The 23,999-nt window shown below is 29.5% G+C and overlaps 1 protein-coding gene across 1 annotated transcript in view; it reads right to left on the reverse strand.

The window, feature by feature from the left end:
- LOC129988343 (protein O-mannosyl-transferase Tmtc3-like) overlaps window positions 1–23,999 on the reverse strand; it is a 234,630-nt gene that overhangs the window by 126,238 nt on the left and 84,393 nt on the right. Inside the window, exons 3-6 of the mRNA XM_056096544.1 lie at window positions 18,894–19,030; window positions 17,290–17,371; window positions 9,498–9,597; window positions 6,798–6,913 (exon numbers count right to left, since the gene is read on the reverse strand). Coding sequence (XP_055952519.1) covers window positions 6,798–6,913; window positions 9,498–9,597; window positions 17,290–17,371; window positions 18,894–19,030 — 435 coding nt within the window. The remainder of the gene's footprint in view (window positions 1–6,797; window positions 6,914–9,497; window positions 9,598–17,289; window positions 17,372–18,893; window positions 19,031–23,999) is intronic.

Raw genomic sequence — 23,999 nt, forward strand, 5'->3', positions numbered from 1 at the left:
CACTGAGAATTTAATGCCGTTAAGTAATTTGTGCTTAGGAGTGAAAATAATTATCTGAAGTTTTGGATAAAGAATAGAAATGGATTAAAGATCTTAAAATGTATGCTAAGAAAAAACACAATTAAGCATGGTTTCTTTAAGCGCTCAATTTGTTAAAATATTTTAGAATTCAAGAATTGTTTCTCTTTACTTCTTTTCGTATAAATACTAATAATATCTATAGAATTTAAAAGATGAAACATTAAGATACATTTTTACTTTCTTCTATATGAAATTTGTAAAGAAAAAAGTATTATCAAAAAATTTAAAATCGAGATTTTTGGCCAATTTCCAAAAATTTATTCTGAAAAATACGTTTTTGTCCGTCTCTTACAAGATAACACAAAACTGTCTTGAGCCCTTGCTACCAGATAAGGTGGTTATATCAAATTTACAAATTTTTATCACTTTTTAAATAGAATTCAAAATGTGATGGAAATCTATAAATTCTGGATAAAAGATAAAAAATCCATAAATTCAGGATAAAATGTGACAGAAATCCATAATCACGAAAAGTCAATACTGTATAAATCTCTCTCAGTATAAGTGAACACGATGGCCACGGAATGCAAAGAGTCAGCTATATCAAAAGCAGGTGCATAGATTTATCACTTAAAGTATAGATCCTTATCAAATTTTGAACAAAATCCGCAGAAGATTGATCGTCTGTTGATCTGTAATTTTGCATGCATACGAAAATTATGGTTCTATGTCAAATTTTGGTTTCATTCGGTAGGAGAAAAGGGTACTTTTCCGTTAACCGAGCGCAAGCGAAAAATCACCAAATAATGCAAAATTCCGCCACATTTCTTATGCCAAATTCGCGTTTGGGTCACAATCCGTTAGTCTGGCGCAAGCGAAAAATCGCCAAATAATGCAGAATTCCACCAAATTTCTTACGCCAAATTCGCGTTTGGTTCACAATTGGCGGCATTTGCTCCCTGCTAACGGAAAAGTACCGAGAAAAGCACGCCAAAAATGTAAATTCGGGTTTCTTTCGTAACTTTTCTCATAATCAATAATTTTTATTTGGAGGATGAAGCATAACATCTTTATTTTTCCCTATATTAGAAAATTTCTATACAGACTGCTGTTTTGGGGTTTTGATAGAAGCTAATTCTTTTTTCTCTCTCTCTCTCTCTCTTTTTATAAAAAGAATCTCTTAGAAAAAAATACTTAGATAATATATCGAATAATACTTAGATAATTTTCGAATACCTCAAAATATTATATGATAAACAAACCAAAAAAATATATTCATCGAACAAAATTGTCCTAAAAAAAAATTTTTTTTTGGGGGGGGGGTGAATGAAAAAGAATGTTCTAAATTTCTAAGAATATTTAAGAATGCACGAATTCTCACAAAGAGGCTTTTATAAGTCACAGATCTATGATTTAAAACACTTTCAAAAAGTTCTTTTAATATCTAAGAAATACTTAAAAGGATCCAAACATATCCCTTATTATACATTTCCGAATTCCCGAAAGAGGAATGAAATGCCTAATGCATTAGCGAACATTTGTGGAAATGTGGCCCAAATCGTAATAATCAGTATCATATCGGTGACTAAAGATTTTTTCGAATTAAACTTATTCTAGAAAGAAGAATTTTTTTTTGAATATTTTCGTGTTCATTTAAAAGAAGAGTGATACAATTTTATTTATTAAGCTAAAGATTTAACAATTTTTAACATTCTGATCTAAGAAACACTTGTCATGTTTCATTTATCGGGTTTATTATTCTTTTTCAGTACTTACCAAGTTCACACAACGCATGGATAAACAGCCCGACATACAGACAAATTGTTCTAAAATTTGATTCATATCCACAATGATAATAAAGTCATATACATGCCAGATTTGACATTTATGTAACAAATGAAGTTTTCTGAGATATGGTATGCATACACATATGAATGGACAGCCAGACTTGTAATTGGGAGGTTCCATCAAATATTTGAACTAAATTCATATAATATAAAATCACATGTCCAAAATTTCATATCAACTCCTTTTTTAACTGTCTCGTTTATGTATATGAAGTATACGAATACTAAGTATTATAATAGTCAAAAAATTCGAACTCGGAATTTTCACAAATCTCCATGTTTAAAATCTCTATGAGTAAAAGAAATACACATGTTTGGAATTATGTCTGCTTATCCGTCTGCTAAAAAAGATTACTCAAAAATACTTTGAGCTAGTCGGGTGAAATTGGGTACGTGGTCTTTACACAAAATGTGAAATTTCTATCAAATTTTGAACAAAATTCATTTATAGAAAAGCTATCTAGCTCTCCGAGTGAACAAGGAAATCTGAGGATTTCAAATCAGAAAGAGCTGGATGAATGAAATTTGGCGCATAGATGTAACAACAAAAGAGTGGGCCAAGCTTTGAATGATTTTTCCCCATCAAATTTTGAACAAAAAAAAAAGAAAGAAAGAAACTGATCTTTTGTTTGCCCTTTCGCATGCCAGGAAGTACATTTATTCAAAAAGAAATCAACTTAGATAAATAAAATTCTTGTACAGCTTCTTCGATTAAAATTTTTTTATCAACAGATTTGTGTCAGATTTTGAAAGACATATGTTCAAAAGTTGACGTATGTCAATTTATTCTTTCTCATGCATGTAAGTCCGGCACAACGATTTAAGTCAAATAAATTCGATACACAATTTTAACAATTTCATACATAATTGTAACCTGTGAATACTTTTCAAATTTGGAATGGAATTCGCTATTATTGTTGCTTGTCTATTGGCTTGTGCATTCTCATTCTTGTAAAAGCTATAATTTAAAAGCACAGTGGCTTTAATAAATAGAATTAGGTACGTTATCATATTCTGTATCAAATTTTAGTGTCAATCTTTCATAAAAATAGGTGATCGGAAAACATAGTCGGCTTTCTTTCGTTATATCACATTCACGGCACTCATGGCGTTTATATTCATATGACCCTTTTGTGCAGGATGAGTTAAGTTTAGTTTAGTTATATTAACGTTCCGTCGTGAAGCAACACTAGGTTATTTCGGGACGGACCTCGTAATTTTGAACCGCGGTCAGATGACGAGGACTACACCTGATCTGGCACCCCCCTCACCACACCGCACCACACCAGCCGGAGGACATTTTGGTCTGACGGTTTTGACGTGCAACAGACCCCTTTTCCCGATGGTTCTTCGGTGGAATTGGGTCACGAACCTGAAACCATACGGCTCATAAAGCCGAGGTATTACCACCAGGCCACCGCAGCCTCCTTGTGCGGGATGAGAGAGGATAAGATAGTATACGGAAAAGCTTTGGGGAGATTTCTCCCGTCAGTTTATGTAACGATAGAAATCTCCCCTAAATACACAATCTCAACACTCAAAGACATAATCAGATATTTCACAAATAAAGATATTTGCAAAAATATCTTTTTTCTGATTCAAGACATTTTAAAACATGAGATTCGTCTTATTCTCAAGATTGAAATTTTTTGCCCTTATAATACCTTCTATTTATGTGCATGAGAGACGAATGAATTAAAAACAAAATTATCATACGAAAGTCACCCTTATTTGTAATACTTTGCGTTAGAAAGTCAGTTCTGATGAGAAATCGATTGCTTCAGACAAAGATTAAAGGTTTATGAATTTCGCAGGTTTTTTTAAGCATGAAAAAGGCTTTATTTTCAGACCAGAATATCCTACAAAACCAAACTGGCATTAAAGAAAAAATAACACTCTTATCTTTAGTTTCAAATCTCGGAGATAAAGTGAAAATTGATATACCTTAAAAATAGCTTCCTGATTCAGTCTACTTCATTAAAAAGTCGTTTACAACATGGTTCAAAGTACTGATAAAAAAGATGGCAGCATAAAAGAACTTTTCATTTATTATCTTCGAATTTCCTCTCTAAACTTCCTGAAATTATGTCGGCTTATTGTATGAGAGAATAAAGCCTCCAGCGGTATTGTGTTTTCAAACACCATTATTTTTAGCTTTATTATTCGTTATTGTTGTCAGTTATTTTAAGAAAATAAATTTTATTGTCTTTAATAATGCATAATATAAACATTAATAGTAAATATTTCTTCCTGCTTGGAGCTTTACCCTCTTTTATTCCAGGAAAACAAAAAGAAATGTGTTGCTTTATAACGTCGCCATGAGAGAATAGGGATAATTCCCAAGATTATTATTTTTTTTACTTCGAAAAATTTTGCAAGTTATTTATGTGTACTATGCGGAAATTTTCTTTCGATAAACAAGTAAGAAAAACAAGTAAACAACGTGGAAAATATTCTTAATATTGGCAATGAAAAAATTTGAAATTAACATTTTTTACTGACAAATTTTATAGAAATCCTAATGATAGCATTTAAAATAAATATGCTTCGAATATCTTTTAATACATTATTAAAAAGCGTTAAATATAGGATATGCTCAATACGTCGAATGGGTGTTTTTAAATTATTAAAACGTAGCAAGAAAAATTTGCTAGCTCGAGTGGTAAATGTTAAATAAAAAAGATAGCAAATACAAATATATAAATTTTATCTGCTTCGTATTTTTGTTACTTTACTCTTCTACTACCCGTGACTACTTTTCACTCACAAAAATTAGGCAAAATTTAAAAAATAATTAAAAAACAATAAAAAAGGAAGCATTGGATTATTTTAAATAAACACAAATTCCCACATTTCAACAAAATGATTCATTTTAGCTTATATTAATTCCATAGTTTAATTTTAAATTGAGAAGCTTATTTTAAAATTTAAATAATCATCAAGAAAAAAGGTAATTTATATGTACACAAGAGGTATTTTATATTTTGAGAGGTAATTTATATGTACACAAAGGTACCTACCACATTTAAGATATATTTCAAATAAAAACTCCATATATACGGTTATGGTTCTAAATGATGAATAGAAATATTTATAAATAAAGTAAATTAAGTATCATTGTTAAACCTAATTAAAAGTGTTACTAAAATGCAATTCAGAACTGAAAACAGACTATCTTTTCAAATATTTTCACGGTAGGATGGATTTTATTTTTCTCCTTTTTCGATGTTTAACCCCAATCTTGTTTCAATCCACGAAAAAAAAAATTATGTACAACATTTAAATTTAATTAGACAACGGCTAGGTAACACTCCTTACGATAAGTATGGATGTTGTATGGGATTTTCTCCACCAAAATCCTTTTTTAGTTATTTTCTAGCATATTTTCATTATTGTCAATCAATAAAAATTAGGTATACTCTGCTATGAATGGATCGAATAAATGATACAAATCTAGAAGAATCGTTCAATCATAACTGTTTGTACATTTCTTCTTGTTATCATAATTTTTAGTTATTTTTGAGGACTGAGTTGGCTCATTAACGAGTGCAGCTTCTGGTTCGGGCACGGCTCTTTTCAAAAGGTTTACAGAACTCCGGAAAAACCAAGAAAATTCACATAAATGGTAGCAATGAAGTACCTAACGATGTCCACTCTTCCATTCGTGGATTATTGAATACCACCTGTTCTCTCAGAAACAAAAGTGAGATGGTTATGTGGTGAAAGCTTATAAAACAGTTAACAGCTACGCTACACGAGCAATTGCTTTTGTACTGTGGTCATGTCACTGGGCTGCGAACCGCAAGGTCCCAGGTTCTATCCTCGCTCATACCAATTCGCTACAGTTACCGGAATTGTCGCAATTAACTATGATTTTTCTTGGTTGTATTCCGAGCAATATGTATCATTTTTTATACCAAGTAGATTGCAAAGACAATTGTTACACTCAAGATTTAACTCTTAAAGATCAGCTTCAGTTATGTGGTAGGGTGAAGACATATTCAAGACAATTATCTATTTTACTTCCTCGAAAATGACACTGGTATCCATCACGAAAGCAATTAATACACCTTATAATTATTTTCTGTTCACGTGTCAACTGGCTGTTGACACATGAACTGGAAAGGCTTTGTTAAAAAGTTTCAAACCATCTCTGGCACTTATCTTCCATAACTGACTGTATGAAAAGTTTCATATTTAATGAAAACGCTCCAACCACGGCTAAGATACGATTTTTTTTTTCTTCGACAAACAGCGAGTTTGCAGAAATGAAACAAAAGTAGAACCGAAAAAATTTGTAAGACACTCGTTGTGAATGATGCTAATGTTGTATCAAACTATTTCAGAAAAACAATAACATTATCATAAAAGGTGAAAATATGTAACAATTTGTTTTTCTGATTTGTTATATTTACTGGACATTCGCTGCAGCGAACTTTAAAAAAACTCCCAACTGCTACCAAATCTTCACTTGGAAAAAAAAATATATTCATTGTTCGTTCGCTCACATTGAGTTTTGCAACTTTAGAAATTACTGCTCTAAATAAAAAAAGGGTTTTCCTAATAGAAATTGATGCGTTACTAAAAAAACATAATAGCCATAAATATTTCTCATTTATTTAGGTTATTCCAACTTTAATGCGTTTGCGGATCGCCTTGTAGTTGTCCGATTCAAACTAAATTTTGTACAGCCTATGCATTTCTATAACTTCATCTTTATTCGAGCATAAACAAAATATGAAGAGAAAAGTATCTGAAATATCCACAAGAAACGTTCGATCATTTATTCGGGAACATCATTCAATATTTAGTGAGAACACATTCACGCGTTAGTTAGTTAAGCAGTCTTTTTTATTAGACCAACATTCAAAAGTAGCATTATTCAAATTTGATTTAAACCAATTATTGAAAATAATTTCTTGTTCTTACCTTATGCAGTACAAAAAGGTCGTACGTGCAGCAGAGTCCCACAACTGTAATTCCTTGCTCCTTAGAAAACGTCGCCAAGGCCGCCAAGACAAGAGAACAACCAAACCAGAACCAATCTAAAAAGTTAAATTAGACTAAATAACTATTGGAAGAGAAATTAAAGTTATACATTTCTTTCTATTAAATTTTTAAAATGTCTTTAAAGGGATATAAATTTAATCCATTTCTGAGTTAATAATTTTATTGCTTTATAGAATAAAAATTGTCACAATATTGAGAAATATTTTCACATGAACATAAGTTAAATTCTTTCTGGTTTACATAAATTTTTACTTTTAACGAATTATTCTTCATTAAGTAATTTCAAAGAGTTTTTTAAGAAATGGTTGTATTTCAGCATTATATTTTTAAAAATGATACCGTTCTAATAGATATACCATTGCCTGGTTCATCACTATTATAATATTTACTATCTTATAAATTCACTTATTATTTTTCTTGAGAGCTTGATATATATTATACAGAATCCTTCGTCATTAGCTTTCAAACAAAGAAAGAAAGTGTAGAGTTTAAATATTTGATGAAACAATGAAAAGGGTTTCAATTTTAAGCGCTAATGTAATCTATTATAGAATATTAGGGAAAGAATTTTTTTTAATGTCAAAAATTCCATTGTTTGCAAGAATATTAAATAGAATCATTAAAAAGTTTTTTTTCTTTAATTTTGAATCGGCATAAAAATTACTTTTGTGCAATAATAATTTTGGAAATTATCTGGGGGAAAAAAGCTTCAGCCTAATTTTTAATCATGAAAATTGTGGAAAAAAATTAATTTATGGAATAAAACGCTTTGAATTGCATTTCTCTATCTCCTAATGCATATATATCCATTGGGAAATAGAAAAATGGTTAGGGAAACTTTAAATAAAACTGTGTGGTCTGTTGAACGCATGACACACACACACACACCTTTATAATAAGTAGAGATGTTAAATGATTGTAAAGTGTCTTGCAGTAAATATGCTTTTATTCTATCACCGAGAACAGTAGAATTGTGGTGAAGATACTGAAGCCATCTGTCTTGAAGTACCTCGTCAAAACATTTTTTTTTCAAAATAAATTTTCACGTAAATTTTTGGATCTTTTAAGGAACATGGGAGAATAACGGTCTTTAAATTGTTCACCTTTAAGGAACATCTCAAAAAAAGTTTTTTTTAATTAGGTAAATTTTTAACGAAAAGTTCAGAATGAATCTCATATGGCTTTATATATACGCGCAGCAAAACATTTTTGGATAGAAAACAACACCTCGTCCAATACATAACAGAAATAAATCGTATTTGAAGGATTCTTTAACTCTTTTAAATATTGTACATTAAGTAAAAAAGAAACATTAAAAACATGACGAATAGTAACTTAATCGTCTTGGATAACCCAGTCATAGTGTCTCCTTGTATAATCCCGATTGGACATAATAAATAGTCCAAAGCACAAAAAAGCAGAAATGCATGGAAGATTCTTAAATAATCGATTTAGATTCTATAAAACAATCAGTCTAATGATGTTGCCATTACGTACACAGAAACTTTGTCAAGTGATTTACAACAATTTCCCAATGACTGACAACGGAGCTCCACCTATCTTCAATTTCGGTGTTAACATGGAAAAATATGTTAATGGAAATGCCTAACTACAAGAATTTTCAGAATCATTCTTCTGAAGAATATTTCAAGTGATGGGTCAAAGCTTGCTTTTCATTGCATTTGAAGAACAATTCATTCCTTTCTGGATATCATGTACGACCCAATAGACATTTTACTTAAGACACCTGCATCTTACTAATTTTTAAACATACAGAACAGTAAAGAGGTTATTGAAACAGTATTGTGATAGTGTTTCAATAAGCCATAATTCTTTTTCAAAAATGGATCTCTAATCTTTTATTACAGGCTACATTATTTTGAATTGTATATTGAAAAGCTGAAAAGGTTTATAAGCAATTTCAGGAAGGTATGATATGGTATGGTATTTTGAGATTTAATGGCTCAAGAGCCAAATATGGCTATACTGCGCCAAACAAATGGTATTAAAAATGTCACGTATAATTCAGTCAGTTTAAATTTATAATTTCTCGTGATAAAAATAAATACATCAAATAATGAACAGTATCAGCATTTATAAAATTGCGGATTACATCCCGTAAAGAAAATGTTTTCAAAAATGTTAAAAGATTAAAATATCGATGAAATTTAAAAAAAGGTGAAAATGCATCTCCCATAACATTAAAAAAAAAGGTACAATAAATTACAAAACGAAGTGAAAAGAGAAAATCATTGCAATCTTTTGATTCGGTGTTTCTTCAAGTATTTGCTATGTATAGGGGTACTTGAAGTTTCACTGTAAAAATTTTTAAGATTAATCCATTTAACTTGACATTCTTGGGGACTTTGTTTAAAAACAGTTTTATCAACTGTGGTAGAATCGGTAGAAGGTTCCGCAGCAAGTGGTGTTTCGTCAATTGTTTCATGAGGGTTGTATTCTATTGCAATATCCGATTCTATTTCGCTGTCAGTGTTTGGGTTGGGTTTATTTGTGGTCATGAATCCAAGCTGAGGCCTGGCTTCATCCATTTTATCTGTTGATTTAGAATTAATGGAAGATCTCAAATGCAATTTCAGGAAGAGTCTTATCTTTACTCACCAGTAGAAGTTCTTTTAGCTGCTGCTGAATTGTAACTCAGAAATGTCAACAGGTAGAAAAATGAAGATAAGATTTCAGCTCGTCCAACGACGCCAGTCACCTAAAGGAAGAATCATCAATCAAAATAGTACAATCTTTCACATTATTTAGGATGCCCAATCTTAATCGCGGCACAATAGCTAATTTTTAAAACATTTAAGATATTTATAACAAGAAAAATGATCTAAATAGCAAAGGACTATGTTTTATGTTGATTGGGTCATTAAGCATATTTTCTTTTAAAAAAATTTGTTATCTAATTTTTTAATATTTTTATACAGTCCCTTGGCTTTCTTAATCATATACATATTAAACAAAGAAACTCCATTCCTTAGCGACTAAAACGGATGAAGGTAATAAAAATATAAATATTAATGTTTTAAACCAACTCAATGACCCACTCGAGAAAGATTCTTTATCAACACTCAGTATTTGTTGGTAGCGGTTTTCGATTGATTTAAATTTATAAAATTCAAAGCCCTTCAACGTAATCAATCTTATTTAAAGGAGATATTTTTTATATATAACGTTTGTGTGTAAATAATATTTTTTTCTATTACTGGTGGAACAAAAGGATTGTATAAAAGTTTAGACTGCTAAATGTTTTCAACAACATATTTGTTTACTCAAATAATATAAAATTATTATTTCTACCACATTGAAAGTACTTTTTCAACTGGAATCATGACTATCTGATTTAGTTAACTAACTAACTAACTGATCTAACTATTTAGAAATTAGTTAGACCATGATTTAATCGGACATCCTATACTATAGCAAGCAAAATATTTGATATCATCTAAAATATTATATTTTTACTATCTTTATTATTCAATAACTTTTTTAAATGAATTTATGATCTCTAAGATAGGCTTTTGCATGTGGCAATGGTATGGCCAAATATAGTACGTCGCCTCGATAGGAGTGATATTGAAACTGAAATTAAATACATGAAAAATAGAGCAGTTCACATTATAACAATAAAAAGTGTGATTTATTGAACCATTTTTAGAGAGTGTTTCAAATGGTGACAGAGAACATGCGTTTAAAATTTGATGTGCCAACTTCCTAGCATAGGAGTAGGGCGTGTTCCCTGTGATATGGGAGTCCCGGATTCGATTCCTGGTTCGGGCATGGTTGTTCTTTTTCTGTGTCCAATCTGTGAATTGTGTGAATGCCCCCCCCCCGTAAAATAAAGATGTGCAAGCAAATGTGACACATGAAGTAGCTAAGTCGAATTCTTGGCCCTAGTTGGTACTACTGAAAAAACAAGAGACGCTCACTCGGCTTAAATCGCTGACAGATAACTGTAAGCGGGCTTATAAAGTGTCATAAGTCACAACAACACACACAACAAAATTTGATGTCATTAATTTAATAATTCAAAAAGTCTGACTGTCCTCGAGCTGTTTGTTCTAAAGTAAGTATTGAATGTATAAATATAACTATGTTCTCTTTTTAAGGTAAAAAAAGAAATGTAAATGTTATAAATATTAAGGTCAATTGAAAATATTTTCCCTCGTAAATAACAGCATTTTGTACATTTGTCGGGCAATAAACGTTTCGTGAAGGAAAAACGTCTGGTTGTTGAGAATCAATCCAGTTATCAACCCAGTGTTTGTTATCTACTTGGATTTTGAACATCTCTTCAGAAAGGACTTTCTGCATGAACGATACAAATAGTAGCCTCAATTAACAATATCTGGTGAACACGGCTGCTGGGGGCAACGAATCCCAACGAAGCGATGCCAGTTACTCCCACTAGTATGGCAATAAAAAGGTAAGCTCTGTTAGGTGAAACAAAAACTTTAACATTTTTCGCCATATTCTTGATGTTCTTCAACAATGCTGATCCAAATTGGCCAACCATTGCTTATACCGTTCACGATAGATGGGTTAATGAAGTGATGTTTCCAAATCTGCATCTAGGGGGCATCATTTTGTCATGTTTATTGAAAGCATAATTTTTGAATCGTCAAAACCACACTTTGTAAATTGTATTCGATTGGGCATGTTCAACATAAATGTCCAATAGCAATTGATGTGTTTCTGCTGCAGTTTTAAATGCAAAGAAATGATGTAACGAAACTTCCCGCAAATTCTAATTGTTTGTAATGAAACTCGACATGTTTTATGAACTAAAACCAGCTGGTGTAGTCTTCTTAAAACTTTCTCGCATGCTCTCTAATAAAGATGTTAACCCAGTGAAAATGTTCCATGGCATTGACGTTAATCTTTGGAGTAAATTTAGCAGTTTTACTGAATCTACCGTGCCATCCTTGGCGAGAATTTTGGCGATTAATCTCTGACATGCGGTCAAAAGTATCCGAAAATTGAATTTTGATTTCAGACGAGTTTTTTCCGAAATTTGACATAAAACTGCAGTTGTATTTATTAAGTCCCATACCAAATTTTATATATTTAAGTCATTGCGTTTTTTAATTATTGTCTTTAGCATGTTTCTGTAAGTACAGACCGACAGATGGTCAGCCCATTGTTGGATTTAATTCAAAATTTAACAGGTGTCAACATCATAGATTTTAAATCTGCGTACCAAATTTTATGCATCTAGATCTTTTAGTTTTGTAATTATCATGCTAAATTATGTTAAAATAATCGGGTAGACAGACATCCCCTCTACAGATTCTACTCAAAATTTGATAGAAATCTACAAATTTGGCGCAAAGATAATATACCAAGTTTCATCTGTCTAGCTAAAGCATTTTTGAGTTATCTTTGTGACAGATAGGCATTTGCTAAAAATGTGTTTTTCGAACTTAGGGAAGTCTAAAACGTGGAGATTCTTCAAAAATCCCAGTTCCAATTCTTTGACGATCACTATACTTTTTCTATTCTTCGTATTCGATAAAGAAAATAAATAAATATTAATTAGATGGCAATTTTTAAAGGCTGTATTGCTAAATTTATCAAATTGTTTTCCCAATTTGTTTTTATTTGGAGAGTATTACAAACAGCATTTATTAAAAATGGACGGGGTCTTATTTTATACAACAAATAGCTAAATATGTTATTATATTTGTGGTGGTAACTTCATATGCCAGATAACAACCAACGGAAAAGAGTGTACACTTCTGTCTAGTGGCTTTGTTCCTCGGTTACGAACCCTAACCTTGCGAGCTCGAACTTCAACTAGCACATTGGTGACCCGGACTTGATATGAACACGCAACCTTACCTCAACTAGCACAATATTCTCAGAGAAAAAAACTTGCTTAGTTGCAATAAAACAATAGTTTTCTGAAAATAGTTTAAAGATCAAAGTAGATTTTTTTTCTTTCCCTATTCTAAACTTGCTTTAACTAGATTCAAAATTATTTTTCTTAACTGGACTATTTAAATCAATGAGACGGTTATCTTGAACTAGAAGAATAGTCAAAATGGTTGTTATAATTATTTTTTATTCTATTAAATTTAAATTGGTCAAAGCAAAAGAAAAATAATAAATTTTTTGAAAAATTCAAATATTTACTCCAAATATACAAAAATCAAGACTATAGGGTTCTCTATCTTAAATGAAAAAAGCAAAAGAATATAAAGGGATGTAATACAGGGAAGTATTACACTTGGATTCGTACATTTTATGTTAGTGTGAATTAAGAATCAAAAGATACTTTTTTTTATAATAGAGCTTTCAGAAGTACAAAGTCCAATTTGGGATACCAATTTACTTAATTGAACAAATTACATAATTTTTATGTTGTTTTTCCCTACTTTCAAATTTATTTCTATTCTTACATAAGATAATTATAATACAAATAATTCTGCAACTTTATTTAATTGAAATTATTTCTCTGACACTACAAATTTTAGGAGGCTAATATTTCATATATTTTTCCAACAATTCATTAACATTTTTTTTTTTCAATTTAGACTTCTATGGCATGATTCTTCATAAGATACTTTAATTACTACATTGAAGCAAGGACAATTTTCTTTCTTTTATTTTAATTTTGTTTCGACTTCGAAGAATTTATTTTTTTTGTTATTATTTTAGAAGAAAAGGTCAACTTCAGATTACATTTATTTCTTTTAAAATACAACTTTTTTTTTTCGAATTTCAGCAGCTATTATCACATTTCGAATTTTAAAAATAGATGCGAAATATATCAGAAGTTTTATTTTTCCCCCTATTTTCAAAAGGTATAATCAGCAGTAAAATGAGAGAAAAAAACGCTTTTATTTCTCGAATTTTAATATTCTTTGCTTAAAATAGTTCTCATCAAATCTGTATTTTTTTTTTATCTACTTTGTGAATGCAAAGAGTGCAAGGAAAACGTTTGATCTTCTTTTTTATTCATTTTAATAGTCTTTTCTGTACAATTTTATTGAATCTCGATATGTTTTACTTTTATTTGATGTATTTTATGAAAAGACATAAACAGATTTGTATCTACCATTTTTATTTGGTCCATGTTGCAAACAACCACAACAAAACCTGTTTTATTGGATTCTTTTTTTCTTCAAACAGAAGTCTCTAACTTATTTTTCTTTTCATTCCTTAAGTATTATTTTCAACACGAAATTTAAAGTTTGGAATGTATCAATGTAGTATATTTTTCAAGAATTGAATCCAAAAAAAAAAAAAAAAAAAAAAAATTGTCCACTGAAAAATCATGTAATTCCAAACCTCAAGAGAGGAACTAAATCCTTTTAGATATACAAGTTAAAAACTTCATTTTACTTAGATTCATTGATTTTTTTTAGTTTATTGCTTTTTAAAAAATTATATCTGATGAAAATTTAAAATAAAAGTAACTTTTTTTTTTTGTGTTTATGTTCCCGCATTTTAAATATTGGAACTTTTTTTTTATTCGTCATTTCAAAGATATAATCAATGTAGTTTTCTTACCTCCATTTTTAGATTTAAAAAAATGAAACGCCAAGTTTATTTTCAGCTATAAAGATCAAAGTACCTAGTTTTCTTAAATGTAAACGGTTTTATGCATCTTGTACTTTAAAAGACTTTTTTTTTCCTTGTCAGTATTAATTGCAATTCGATTGAATAATTTTAAGAAACATTTTATGTGGAAATATAATTATTTTCGACATAAGTAAAATTGATTTTTTTTTTCTATTCCCACTTTGCTTAAATGTTCTTTAAATATTAAGACGGCTCATTTAAATATGGAAAAGATTGTAAACAAATTTCTTTTTCTTGTATTAAAAATTCAATTCGTATAAAACATAATTCTCTTGGACCTTTTTCTAAAAACTGAGAATTTTTTTTTCATTTGACAGCGTTTTGAGATTAGTTAAAAGAAGTTCTGAATAAGAGTTCTTTAAGGAGCTCTAAAAGAAAATGATAAGCATGTAGGTTTGTTTCAAGTCGATTCTGAATTAGAATTTTAAATCTTAACTCTTAATCGTTTTTTATTTATTCAGAACATGGTGTAAAATAAAATTCAGTCCAAATTTTCTTTAGGTTGGGAACATTCTCTTCAATTTTCTTAAAATGATTGCGGTAATCTTGATACAGAACGATAAAATAAGTGAGTAACGTAATAAAACAATCTTTTTTTATTTACAGCTTTATATATCTATCTACAAAAAGCTTGTTCTCATCTAGGTTAATATTATTTCCAAAAACCACATAACAGTTGAAATTTTAATCACGAAAATGTTACTCACTGAAATCAGAGAATAAGTAAAAAAAAAAGAAGAAGAAACTAGCAGGCTGTTTGCATTAACGGCTACTACAGAAGCCACTCCATAAATACATCGAAATTTATCGGGTGAAACTTAACACAGAAACCCGAATAAAACGAAACTTCCCAAAAAATCAGGAACAACCACTTCTGACACCGACGTCTCTCCGGATTCCAATTCGACGCCTCTCACTCTCCTCCTCTCTGTCTAAACAGAAGCAAAACTACCGCATTTTATTTCCGTCAGATCTCCACCTTCGATTTTCTTCTTGGTGAACTTGAGTTCCCTATCACCCAATATCTGCTCAGCAATGCTTCCTCAACAGTCTCCAGTCGATAGTGGGAATGTCTGTTAAAGAACAATCTTTCAAGATAACTCCTCCCGAACACATGTTAATTATCATCAATTCATAGAAGTCCACCTGAGTTCGATACTTAATGACAACGGTTTCTGGTGATTGATGATTTCTGTAAGATTTGAGGAGTCTCTACATAAGGGAAAAAAGTTTAACATCTGGGTGTTTTGATGTTCTTCTCCCTTCAAAACACAATGGATCTATTTGAAACGACGAGAGATACACATCTGTTGCTCTTCACCGGGATACAACAAAGGACTAGACACAACTACTTTACCAGTGAAAAAGATCCACATCTAGCGGTCCGTAAGCACTTCATTTTGTTTAGGAAAACGGGTGACGTTACATCTGGCCGGAATGTTAATTACCATGCGAGGAAAAAGGCGAAACGATACACTATATTTACCTGAAATTAATTCATTATTTTTTTCAATTGTTTTATTTCATATATTGCTCCATAAAATTTTCTCCTGATAGTTATTCCTTTTTTAAAATGAAACTCACTTTTTCTGTTTTAAATATTGACAATTCTCCTCCTTTTAGAACAAAAAGCCTTAACCGATTTTGATCTCGTCATTTTTAAAATTTATAAAATAATTAACAACAGGTGAATGCATAGTTGTATTTGATTAAAAATATATTTTATTCATTTTTATTTAGTACAAATAATGCTATTTTGAAAGATATAACTTACTAAAGTATTTTTTTAAATGAAATGAATTACTATATTATCTTAACTTTTTATGAGACAATCATGGTATCGTTTTTCCTGAAAGCAAAGTTCTTAGTTACAAAAAAAAAAAAAAAAAAAAAACATTTTAAGAATTTAATATCAATTTAATTTAATATCAGTTCAACGCATTGTTTGTAACTCTGTAATTTGTATTAAATCAGACTTAAATAATTTTAATATACTTAAAAATAATTTTGAAGCAAAAATTCAAATCCTGGAACCAAAGCATCAACCTAATCTTTACATTGAGCTTACAAGCGTTGTTTTAAACACTTTTTTTTTATTATTATTTACGATGACTTATTTAACGTTCACAAATATGGAATTTTATTGCCGAATTTTCATTCAATTTCTTGATGCGCTCTAAATTTTTAATTTATTGTTATTATGATCATAATTATTTTGAATTTGTGTATTCTTTATGGCAGTGCACTATTTTAAAATTTTCAGAAATTGAGTATTAACTAAGCAATGACGCAATAACTTTAATTTCATATCTGTAATGCTATCTGGCAACGTATTTAAGAAAAATTAACTTCAAGATTTCATGATATTTTTATTAATGAATTATAAATTAAAGACTAAAATGTAGAAATTATTTAAATTTGTGAATTGTCCACCTCTTAATACACAAGTGAGATATATTTTTAGATATCTCATTGAGATATAAATGAGATATGTTCTAATTAATTTTTTTTGCTTAATATATTATTGCAAATAAAATAATAGCAAGTTAAATTTTTTTACTGTCTTTTTTACTATGTTCTTAAATTGTTACCATTATTTGTTTTGAAAAATGTTCACCTTTTACGAAAAAAAAAAAAAAAAGAAAGGAAAAAAAAAAAGAAGAAATTGGTTTCCAGAATGTGTATTTTTTTATAGGTTTCTTTCTTTTTAAAATATTATCAAAAACAACATATAAATACATTTTTACCATCCTTCGTTTTATATATTATGTTATTGTTTAAAATTATTATTTTTAATGTGTAAGCAACTTACTGCTTCAGTGTGCAGAGGATGGACGGCGAAGAGAAGTGAAGCCACTAATGCTGTTCCCTCTGATACGAAAAGGGTGCAGGTTCTAAGGTAAAAGACAGAAAAAGAGAAATATTAACAATAGATACTTTTCCTTCAGTTTCTGAAAGAAGATAGGAAAAACTTCTTATAAATCAGATATGTACCCTTTTATTTGAACTAACTTTATTTGAACAGCTTTTATTACTTTGAAATGGTATATATATCAATAACATTTTTATGAGTTAACTATGATCAGTGTTTCGATTTTTCCCTCAACGGCCAAAACGTACTCTTGTTTTTTTCTACTAATAATCCGAGATAGTGTCCGTGTTGGTACTTTAAAAGGTCTGACTATTTTGCATGCAACTGTAAAATATGTTTTATATATGCTTTGAAGGATTATGAGAATGTACATTTCGGAAAGGTAGTTTTGAAGTGTTCATTTCAATTTTAAAACATAAAAAATAAAACTAAATTTTTACGTTTACTAGCGATAATTTCTGAAAATATTACAACACAAAAATGATTACTAAATCCTCTGAAATTTAAGAAAATATATATATCATTTCAATAATACCTGATTTTTGGAGCGGATTTTTTTTCTATTTTTAATCAATTTTAAATATATTTAAAAAGTTTTTTACAGTAATCGATATCATCGTTGAATTGAAACTAAAATTATTTCCATCACAGCTATTATTATTTTATCCTAGATTCTCTTCCATTATTTTCAACAATTTCATGAAAATTCAACTATTCCAGTAGATTTCTATATAAGACATGGTTTTAATAAAAAAAATTTGTAATCTTGTTGAACTCGTAATTTAAGTTTGATTTTACATTTAGTTTATTGTTAGCTAAGAAACTTCTTTCATCATTTTGTTTTGATTCTATAACACCTGTTGATGAATACTTCTTCGCAATTTGTTCAATGCTGATTTTAATTACATCACTAACCATCAATATTTATTAATAATTCTGTGTTTCTTTCATTATTTTTCAACTTTGAATATTCCACAGATATTTTTTTACTTTTTATGTAATAACGTAACCTCCCAATCTGGAAGGACGCAGATAAAAAAAAGCAAAATGTTGTCAAAACCCTGTTTAAATACAACTCTTCTCACCAACATAATGCAGCTACTCAATTTAAAGCTAACTTTAATGTTTAGCGTTTTAGAGTACAACTATTCTTATAAATCATGGCAGAAAAATTAAAATGAAAGCCTGGAATCCATACAGCAAGTAATTCAGGCTGAAGATAAAAACAATTTCAAATTTATTGATTCCATTATTCCTTTAAAAAATTCCATTATTTCAAAATTAGTCTTGGCTTTGTATGCAATCTGTAGCACAATATATGAAAAATAAATTTTTTCCATAAAAAAAACTGCACACTATTAGGTATAACTTAAAATATTAAATCCGAAATCTACATGAAAGTAAATGGTCCCTGATTCAATTGCTAAATATAATTAAATATTATTTATATGTCTATAGTATCGCTTGGTTCTTCAAATAAAATTCTAGCTAAGTAAGGGAAAATAATTACTTATAATGAATATCTCCTTGAAGTGTTTACTTACCTTTTGTACAATAAACATACAAGAGCATGAAGGATAACATTAGCTAAATGATATCCGAATGGCTGGAGTCCATGCAACAAATAATTCAGTCTGTAGGTGAAAACACAAACAGGTCTGTAGGATTTGTGACTCTGCTCCTGAAAAAGAAATTTAAAAAAAAACTTATCAAATTTATTAAATAAAGAATCGTTTCTTTTAAGTCAACGTAAATCAATATAAAAGGCCGAATCGCATCAAATATTCACCATTAATTCAAAATATTAAAAAGAGATTTTTAGATATGTCTACATTCTGGAAACTTTCCTCAAAAACGCTGGAAAATTATAATAACTTTTGAATGTGAGCCTAATATAAAAAGAAAAAAATCATTGAAAAAAAATGTGGTTTTTTTGCGAAAAGTAGGTATAATGTAAAAGCCTCTGGTTTAAAAGTTTATCTAATAATTTGCTCAAAATCTTACTGATTGCTTATTAAATATATTTCCTATTTCATGAATAAAAAAAGCTTCTATTCAATATTTAAACACTGGCGTTCCAAAGATAAGTAACATGAAAATTTCAATTTTTTAGCGCTGTCAGTCATAAAAACAACTACAGAGTATTTTGAAACGAAAAGATTGATTATTTTCTATTTCAAGAATTGCAGAACATGGATAAATTATTATTTCAAATTTGAAACATATATATATGTAATGATACTTTAATTCTAATATAATTTAATTAATTTCCAAGATTTTATCTTAATTTAGCCGATAGTGACTTCATTCCAAAAATATTCTCTTATTTCGTGATCCACTTCCACTTTCGGTTTAATTAAATCCTCTGTAAAAATAATGCGCCATCAGTACTACGTATCAAATGAAAGTGATACTTTCGTTGCCCTTGTCAGAGGTCAACATATGTATTCCATTGTTCCTTGTTATATATAATCCCATGTTATATAAGACTAGTGATCATTTGTTTCGCGCTCTTTCTTACTTCTGTTTTTGTGCCGCGCTGTGGTGGACGTGCCTTGTCCGCGTCTCTGCTTGTAAATAATTATGCTTTCACGAAACGAATATTAAAATTAATTTTAAAATATAACATGTCTCGTCAACGTCTTCGAACCTGCATTCTGCTTCAACTAAAATAATTTTACATTATATTATATTATTATATATATATATATTAATTTGCAATGTTTTCCTTAAGAAAGTTCTTCCAAAATATAGAATTTGAGAAATTTACATTTAAAGATGTAAAATATCAATAAAAGCACATATTATGCAAATATAAAGATCGATTTAACTTCCAAAGAGTAGGTTTAAATACGCAAATGGATGAAAAACTGTTCAAAAATTAAGAATTTTGAATAAAAAAAAAGTATTTGACATTTTAGCAAAAAATCGACGAATTCAACGTAGTCAGCTACCTCAAAATATACATGTATAACTATTAATATTCTTCAGAAGATGAAGGAGGAAAAAATCAAATAGAAGCAATTCTTGCATCTAGTTGCGTTTTTATAATTTTGACTTAGTAAAATGGAATTTGCTGACAAGTATTGAAATGAATGGACGTCTTTGACTTTTATTGTCAAAACAATTACTCAAATTAGGCAGTTTATAATAGCTAGAATATGCGTTATATGCTGATATGTATCAGTAATAACATAAGATTTCAATACCTATTACAGATAAAAATATTGGTTTTTTAAAGAAAAACCAGAAGGTGTGATTTCTCAAAAAATTCTGCGTACTATCAACAAAAGAACGCCTCCATTTTCACACCAAATAAAAACCGTGGGCAGGATAAAATTGTGAATATCTGCTCATATTTTTATCTTTAGAATCTCATTAATGAGAGCTTCGTTTATCAATTATAATAAAAAATCGAGTATGCATTTTAGGAGAAAGTTTTTTTTTTTAATGATTGCAATCAAAACTTCACACAGAGCTTTTAATTTAGCACAGAATTTAGCTTCAAAATCACATAACACATTTCATTTATCTAGATCATTGTATTTTTGTGATATTGCATTATTATGCTTGTTAAATTATAAACCACCAAGTGATATATTTCTGCACGGAGTTTGTTCAAAATCTGGCAATGATTTAGATTTAAAATATTAATTACGTACACCAGATCTTATCTGTCTAGCTTGTTCCGTTTTATAATTATCGCGTTTAAGTATACTAGGACAGTCAACAGATTTCTAATGTATAGACTTTGCTCAAAATACGTAGATATGTACCAATTAGGTGTAAAAATCACATACTGACTTCCAACCCTTTAGCCATAAAACATTTTTGAATAACTGTTTTAACTGCACATAAACATAATTTTAAAAATATATTTTGTGGTTCATAGAGATCTAAAACATGGGGATTCGTTAAGATCTCGAGTTCGAATTTTTTGACGAATACCTTCGCTTTGGATACTAGAAAGTTAAAACATGAATGACTTTAAGTATTCGAAAAGCATTAAAATCGTTCTAACAAGATTTTGAAAAATGCATATAAGTTCCCGCCAATTTTCTCACAAGAAAAGATAGATTAGAAAAAAAAAACTGATACAGATAGAAGTATTTGAAGCATTCTCAATACTTTTTATTTGTTTTTAGAATTATTCTTGTGCAAAATGGAATTTGTCGTCTACTGTTGAAATCGAAATGCGAGCAAACGATTTGTTCTTCGGAAGAATAAAGAATTTCGTTTTTCCATTTCGGAAACGATGAATATAGATGCCAATGAATAACTACAAGCTACTGGCCTTTTTTTCAATGTAAGAGTTAGAAAATGGATCTTCTTATGTGATTTGACCTTTAGTTATTATTTATATAAGCTATTTTTATTCATTAAAGGACTTTCTACTTAATGAAGCTTGTTGAGGCATGCATTTTTAAAAATGAAAAAGTCTCTAAACTTTTTATTCGATTTGTGCTATACTGTTTGATTAATTGGGACACACATAGTTTTTTTTTGTCTGAGTTGGTATGTGATTACCAGTGATGTCCGGACCTATTAAAACAGGTTACATCTGCCTAGAGACAGTATGAGAATCGACCTTGGCTATAATTTATTCGTTTGATTAGTTTTAGTGCGTTACTTTTTGCTTATTCAAAGATGGATGTTACTCCAAGGAAGCTTTCTAAAGTAATCGCTCTTAATGGCCACACTTCTATGACTGTGAGAGATACAGTTGGTGTGGGAAAATCAAGTGCTTCAACAATTGCAAGAACATTTAAAGATTCCGGAAATGAATAGGAAAATGTGGAAAACTAGTGCAAACAATCGGAGAAGTATTCCAAGAACTCATAAAATTCTAATAAGAAATAGTAAAATAAATCCAAGAAAGTATAGACTTTCGAAGTTATTTATTAAATTATGATGTTGAAGTGATACCTCAACTGTGCGCAAAAGGCTTCTGGAAGTTGGCCGTAATGCAACAAAACCGAGGTAAAAACAATTTATAAGTCAGAAAATGATGAAAAGATGTTTAGAATGGGCCAAAAAATACCTTTCAAGGAATGTTAATGACCGGAAGAAAGTTATGTTCAGTGATGAAATACATTTATTTGTGCAGGGATATAAATCAAGTGTAGTTAGACGAAGTGAAGGTGGAACTCTGAACAGATCATATCAAACAGCCTGTAAAACACCGTTCTAAACAAATGTTTTGGGGGTTTTCAAAACAAATGACACTGGAAGCTTAGTTCCTCTTAAAGGCATAGTGAATTTTATCAAATACATAGAAATATTACGCAGATGGATTGTTCCATTCATGGAAACTTTTCTCGGAACATTTCAACATGATTTGGGCCCTTGTCACATTTCGAAATTGGTCCAGACTTTTATGTGGAAAAAGAAAATAAAAGTGCTTGATTTGCCTGGTAATTCACCAGACCCAAATCCCATTGAGAACTTATAACATATTATCAAGAATCATTTAGATATGATGAATTGAATGACAACAGAGCAAATGATAAGAAGTGTTATACAAATGTAGTTAGTTCCACGATGATGAAGTCAAGAACATGTGCGCTACACTAGTGGAGTCAATGCCAATACGTATTGAAGAGATCATTTCTTCTAAAGGAGGACATATTTTGTACTAATAGAAAGATTTATCAGTCTACTTAAGGTATTTAATGCTAAGGTTTGTAAAAGGCTAAGATTTTTTTGGGGGAGGGGGAGGTTAAGATAAATTATAATGTATTAATGTATTTTTCAGTTGTACATATTTAGAACAAACTCCTTTTTGGTGTTGTGGAAAAATAACTGAAACTTTTATCACTACCTGTTTCAAGAATTTTCACAAATATGTAGAGACAAAATTATACCTCTTCCATATTTAGTCTAATCAGATATTTATGCATTGAGAAATATTCAATTGGGCATCAAATATGTAGTTTTAATATTATAATCTTCAGTTCTAATTCACATGTATAAAACAAGTTGCAGAACCTAAATTTCATACCCCTGGAGTGAACATCACATTCGCAGCTCCATTGTTTAAGTATTTAAATCCCAAAGGCTCCATAATGTATAGAAATCGTTAAAAACTTTTCGACAAAATAAATTTATTATTATATATTATACAGGGTACAAATACTGCATTTTCGTTCCTTAATATAACACAATTATTAGAATAATAACACACTTATTTATAGATATAAACATTTATGATATGCGTCAACAAAACTAAATTTTAAATGTATAAAATTAAGAACACATAATAGTTTAAACGAAAATAATATAAAACACAAATCCACGTTTCAATTAGAACTAGAATAATACATAGATATTTTAAATGAAAAATTAATACTTTTTGACATTTGAAATTTGTATACTTTTCAAGAAGCATCTGAGGACATTTCTTTTAATTTTGTCTTTTTTTAATTATAGCTATTTGGCGTCATTGTAATATCAGAATATCTAGAATTTAGTCCTTTCCTCCCTGTTAACCGCTTTTGTCATATCATTAGACACAAAATTTAAGGATAAGTGTTAAGTGTTTAATTTAACCTAATAGAAAATTTGAATATAGAATGGATATGAAAATAAATCATAAGATCTATATCAAATGAAAAAATATTTCACAATAAATAAACACAAAATATATAAAA

This window comes from Argiope bruennichi, chromosome 10 (assembly GCF_947563725.1).
Source record: "Argiope bruennichi chromosome 10, qqArgBrue1.1, whole genome shotgun sequence".
Lineage (NCBI taxonomy): Eukaryota > Metazoa > Arthropoda > Arachnida > Araneae > Araneidae > Argiope > Argiope bruennichi.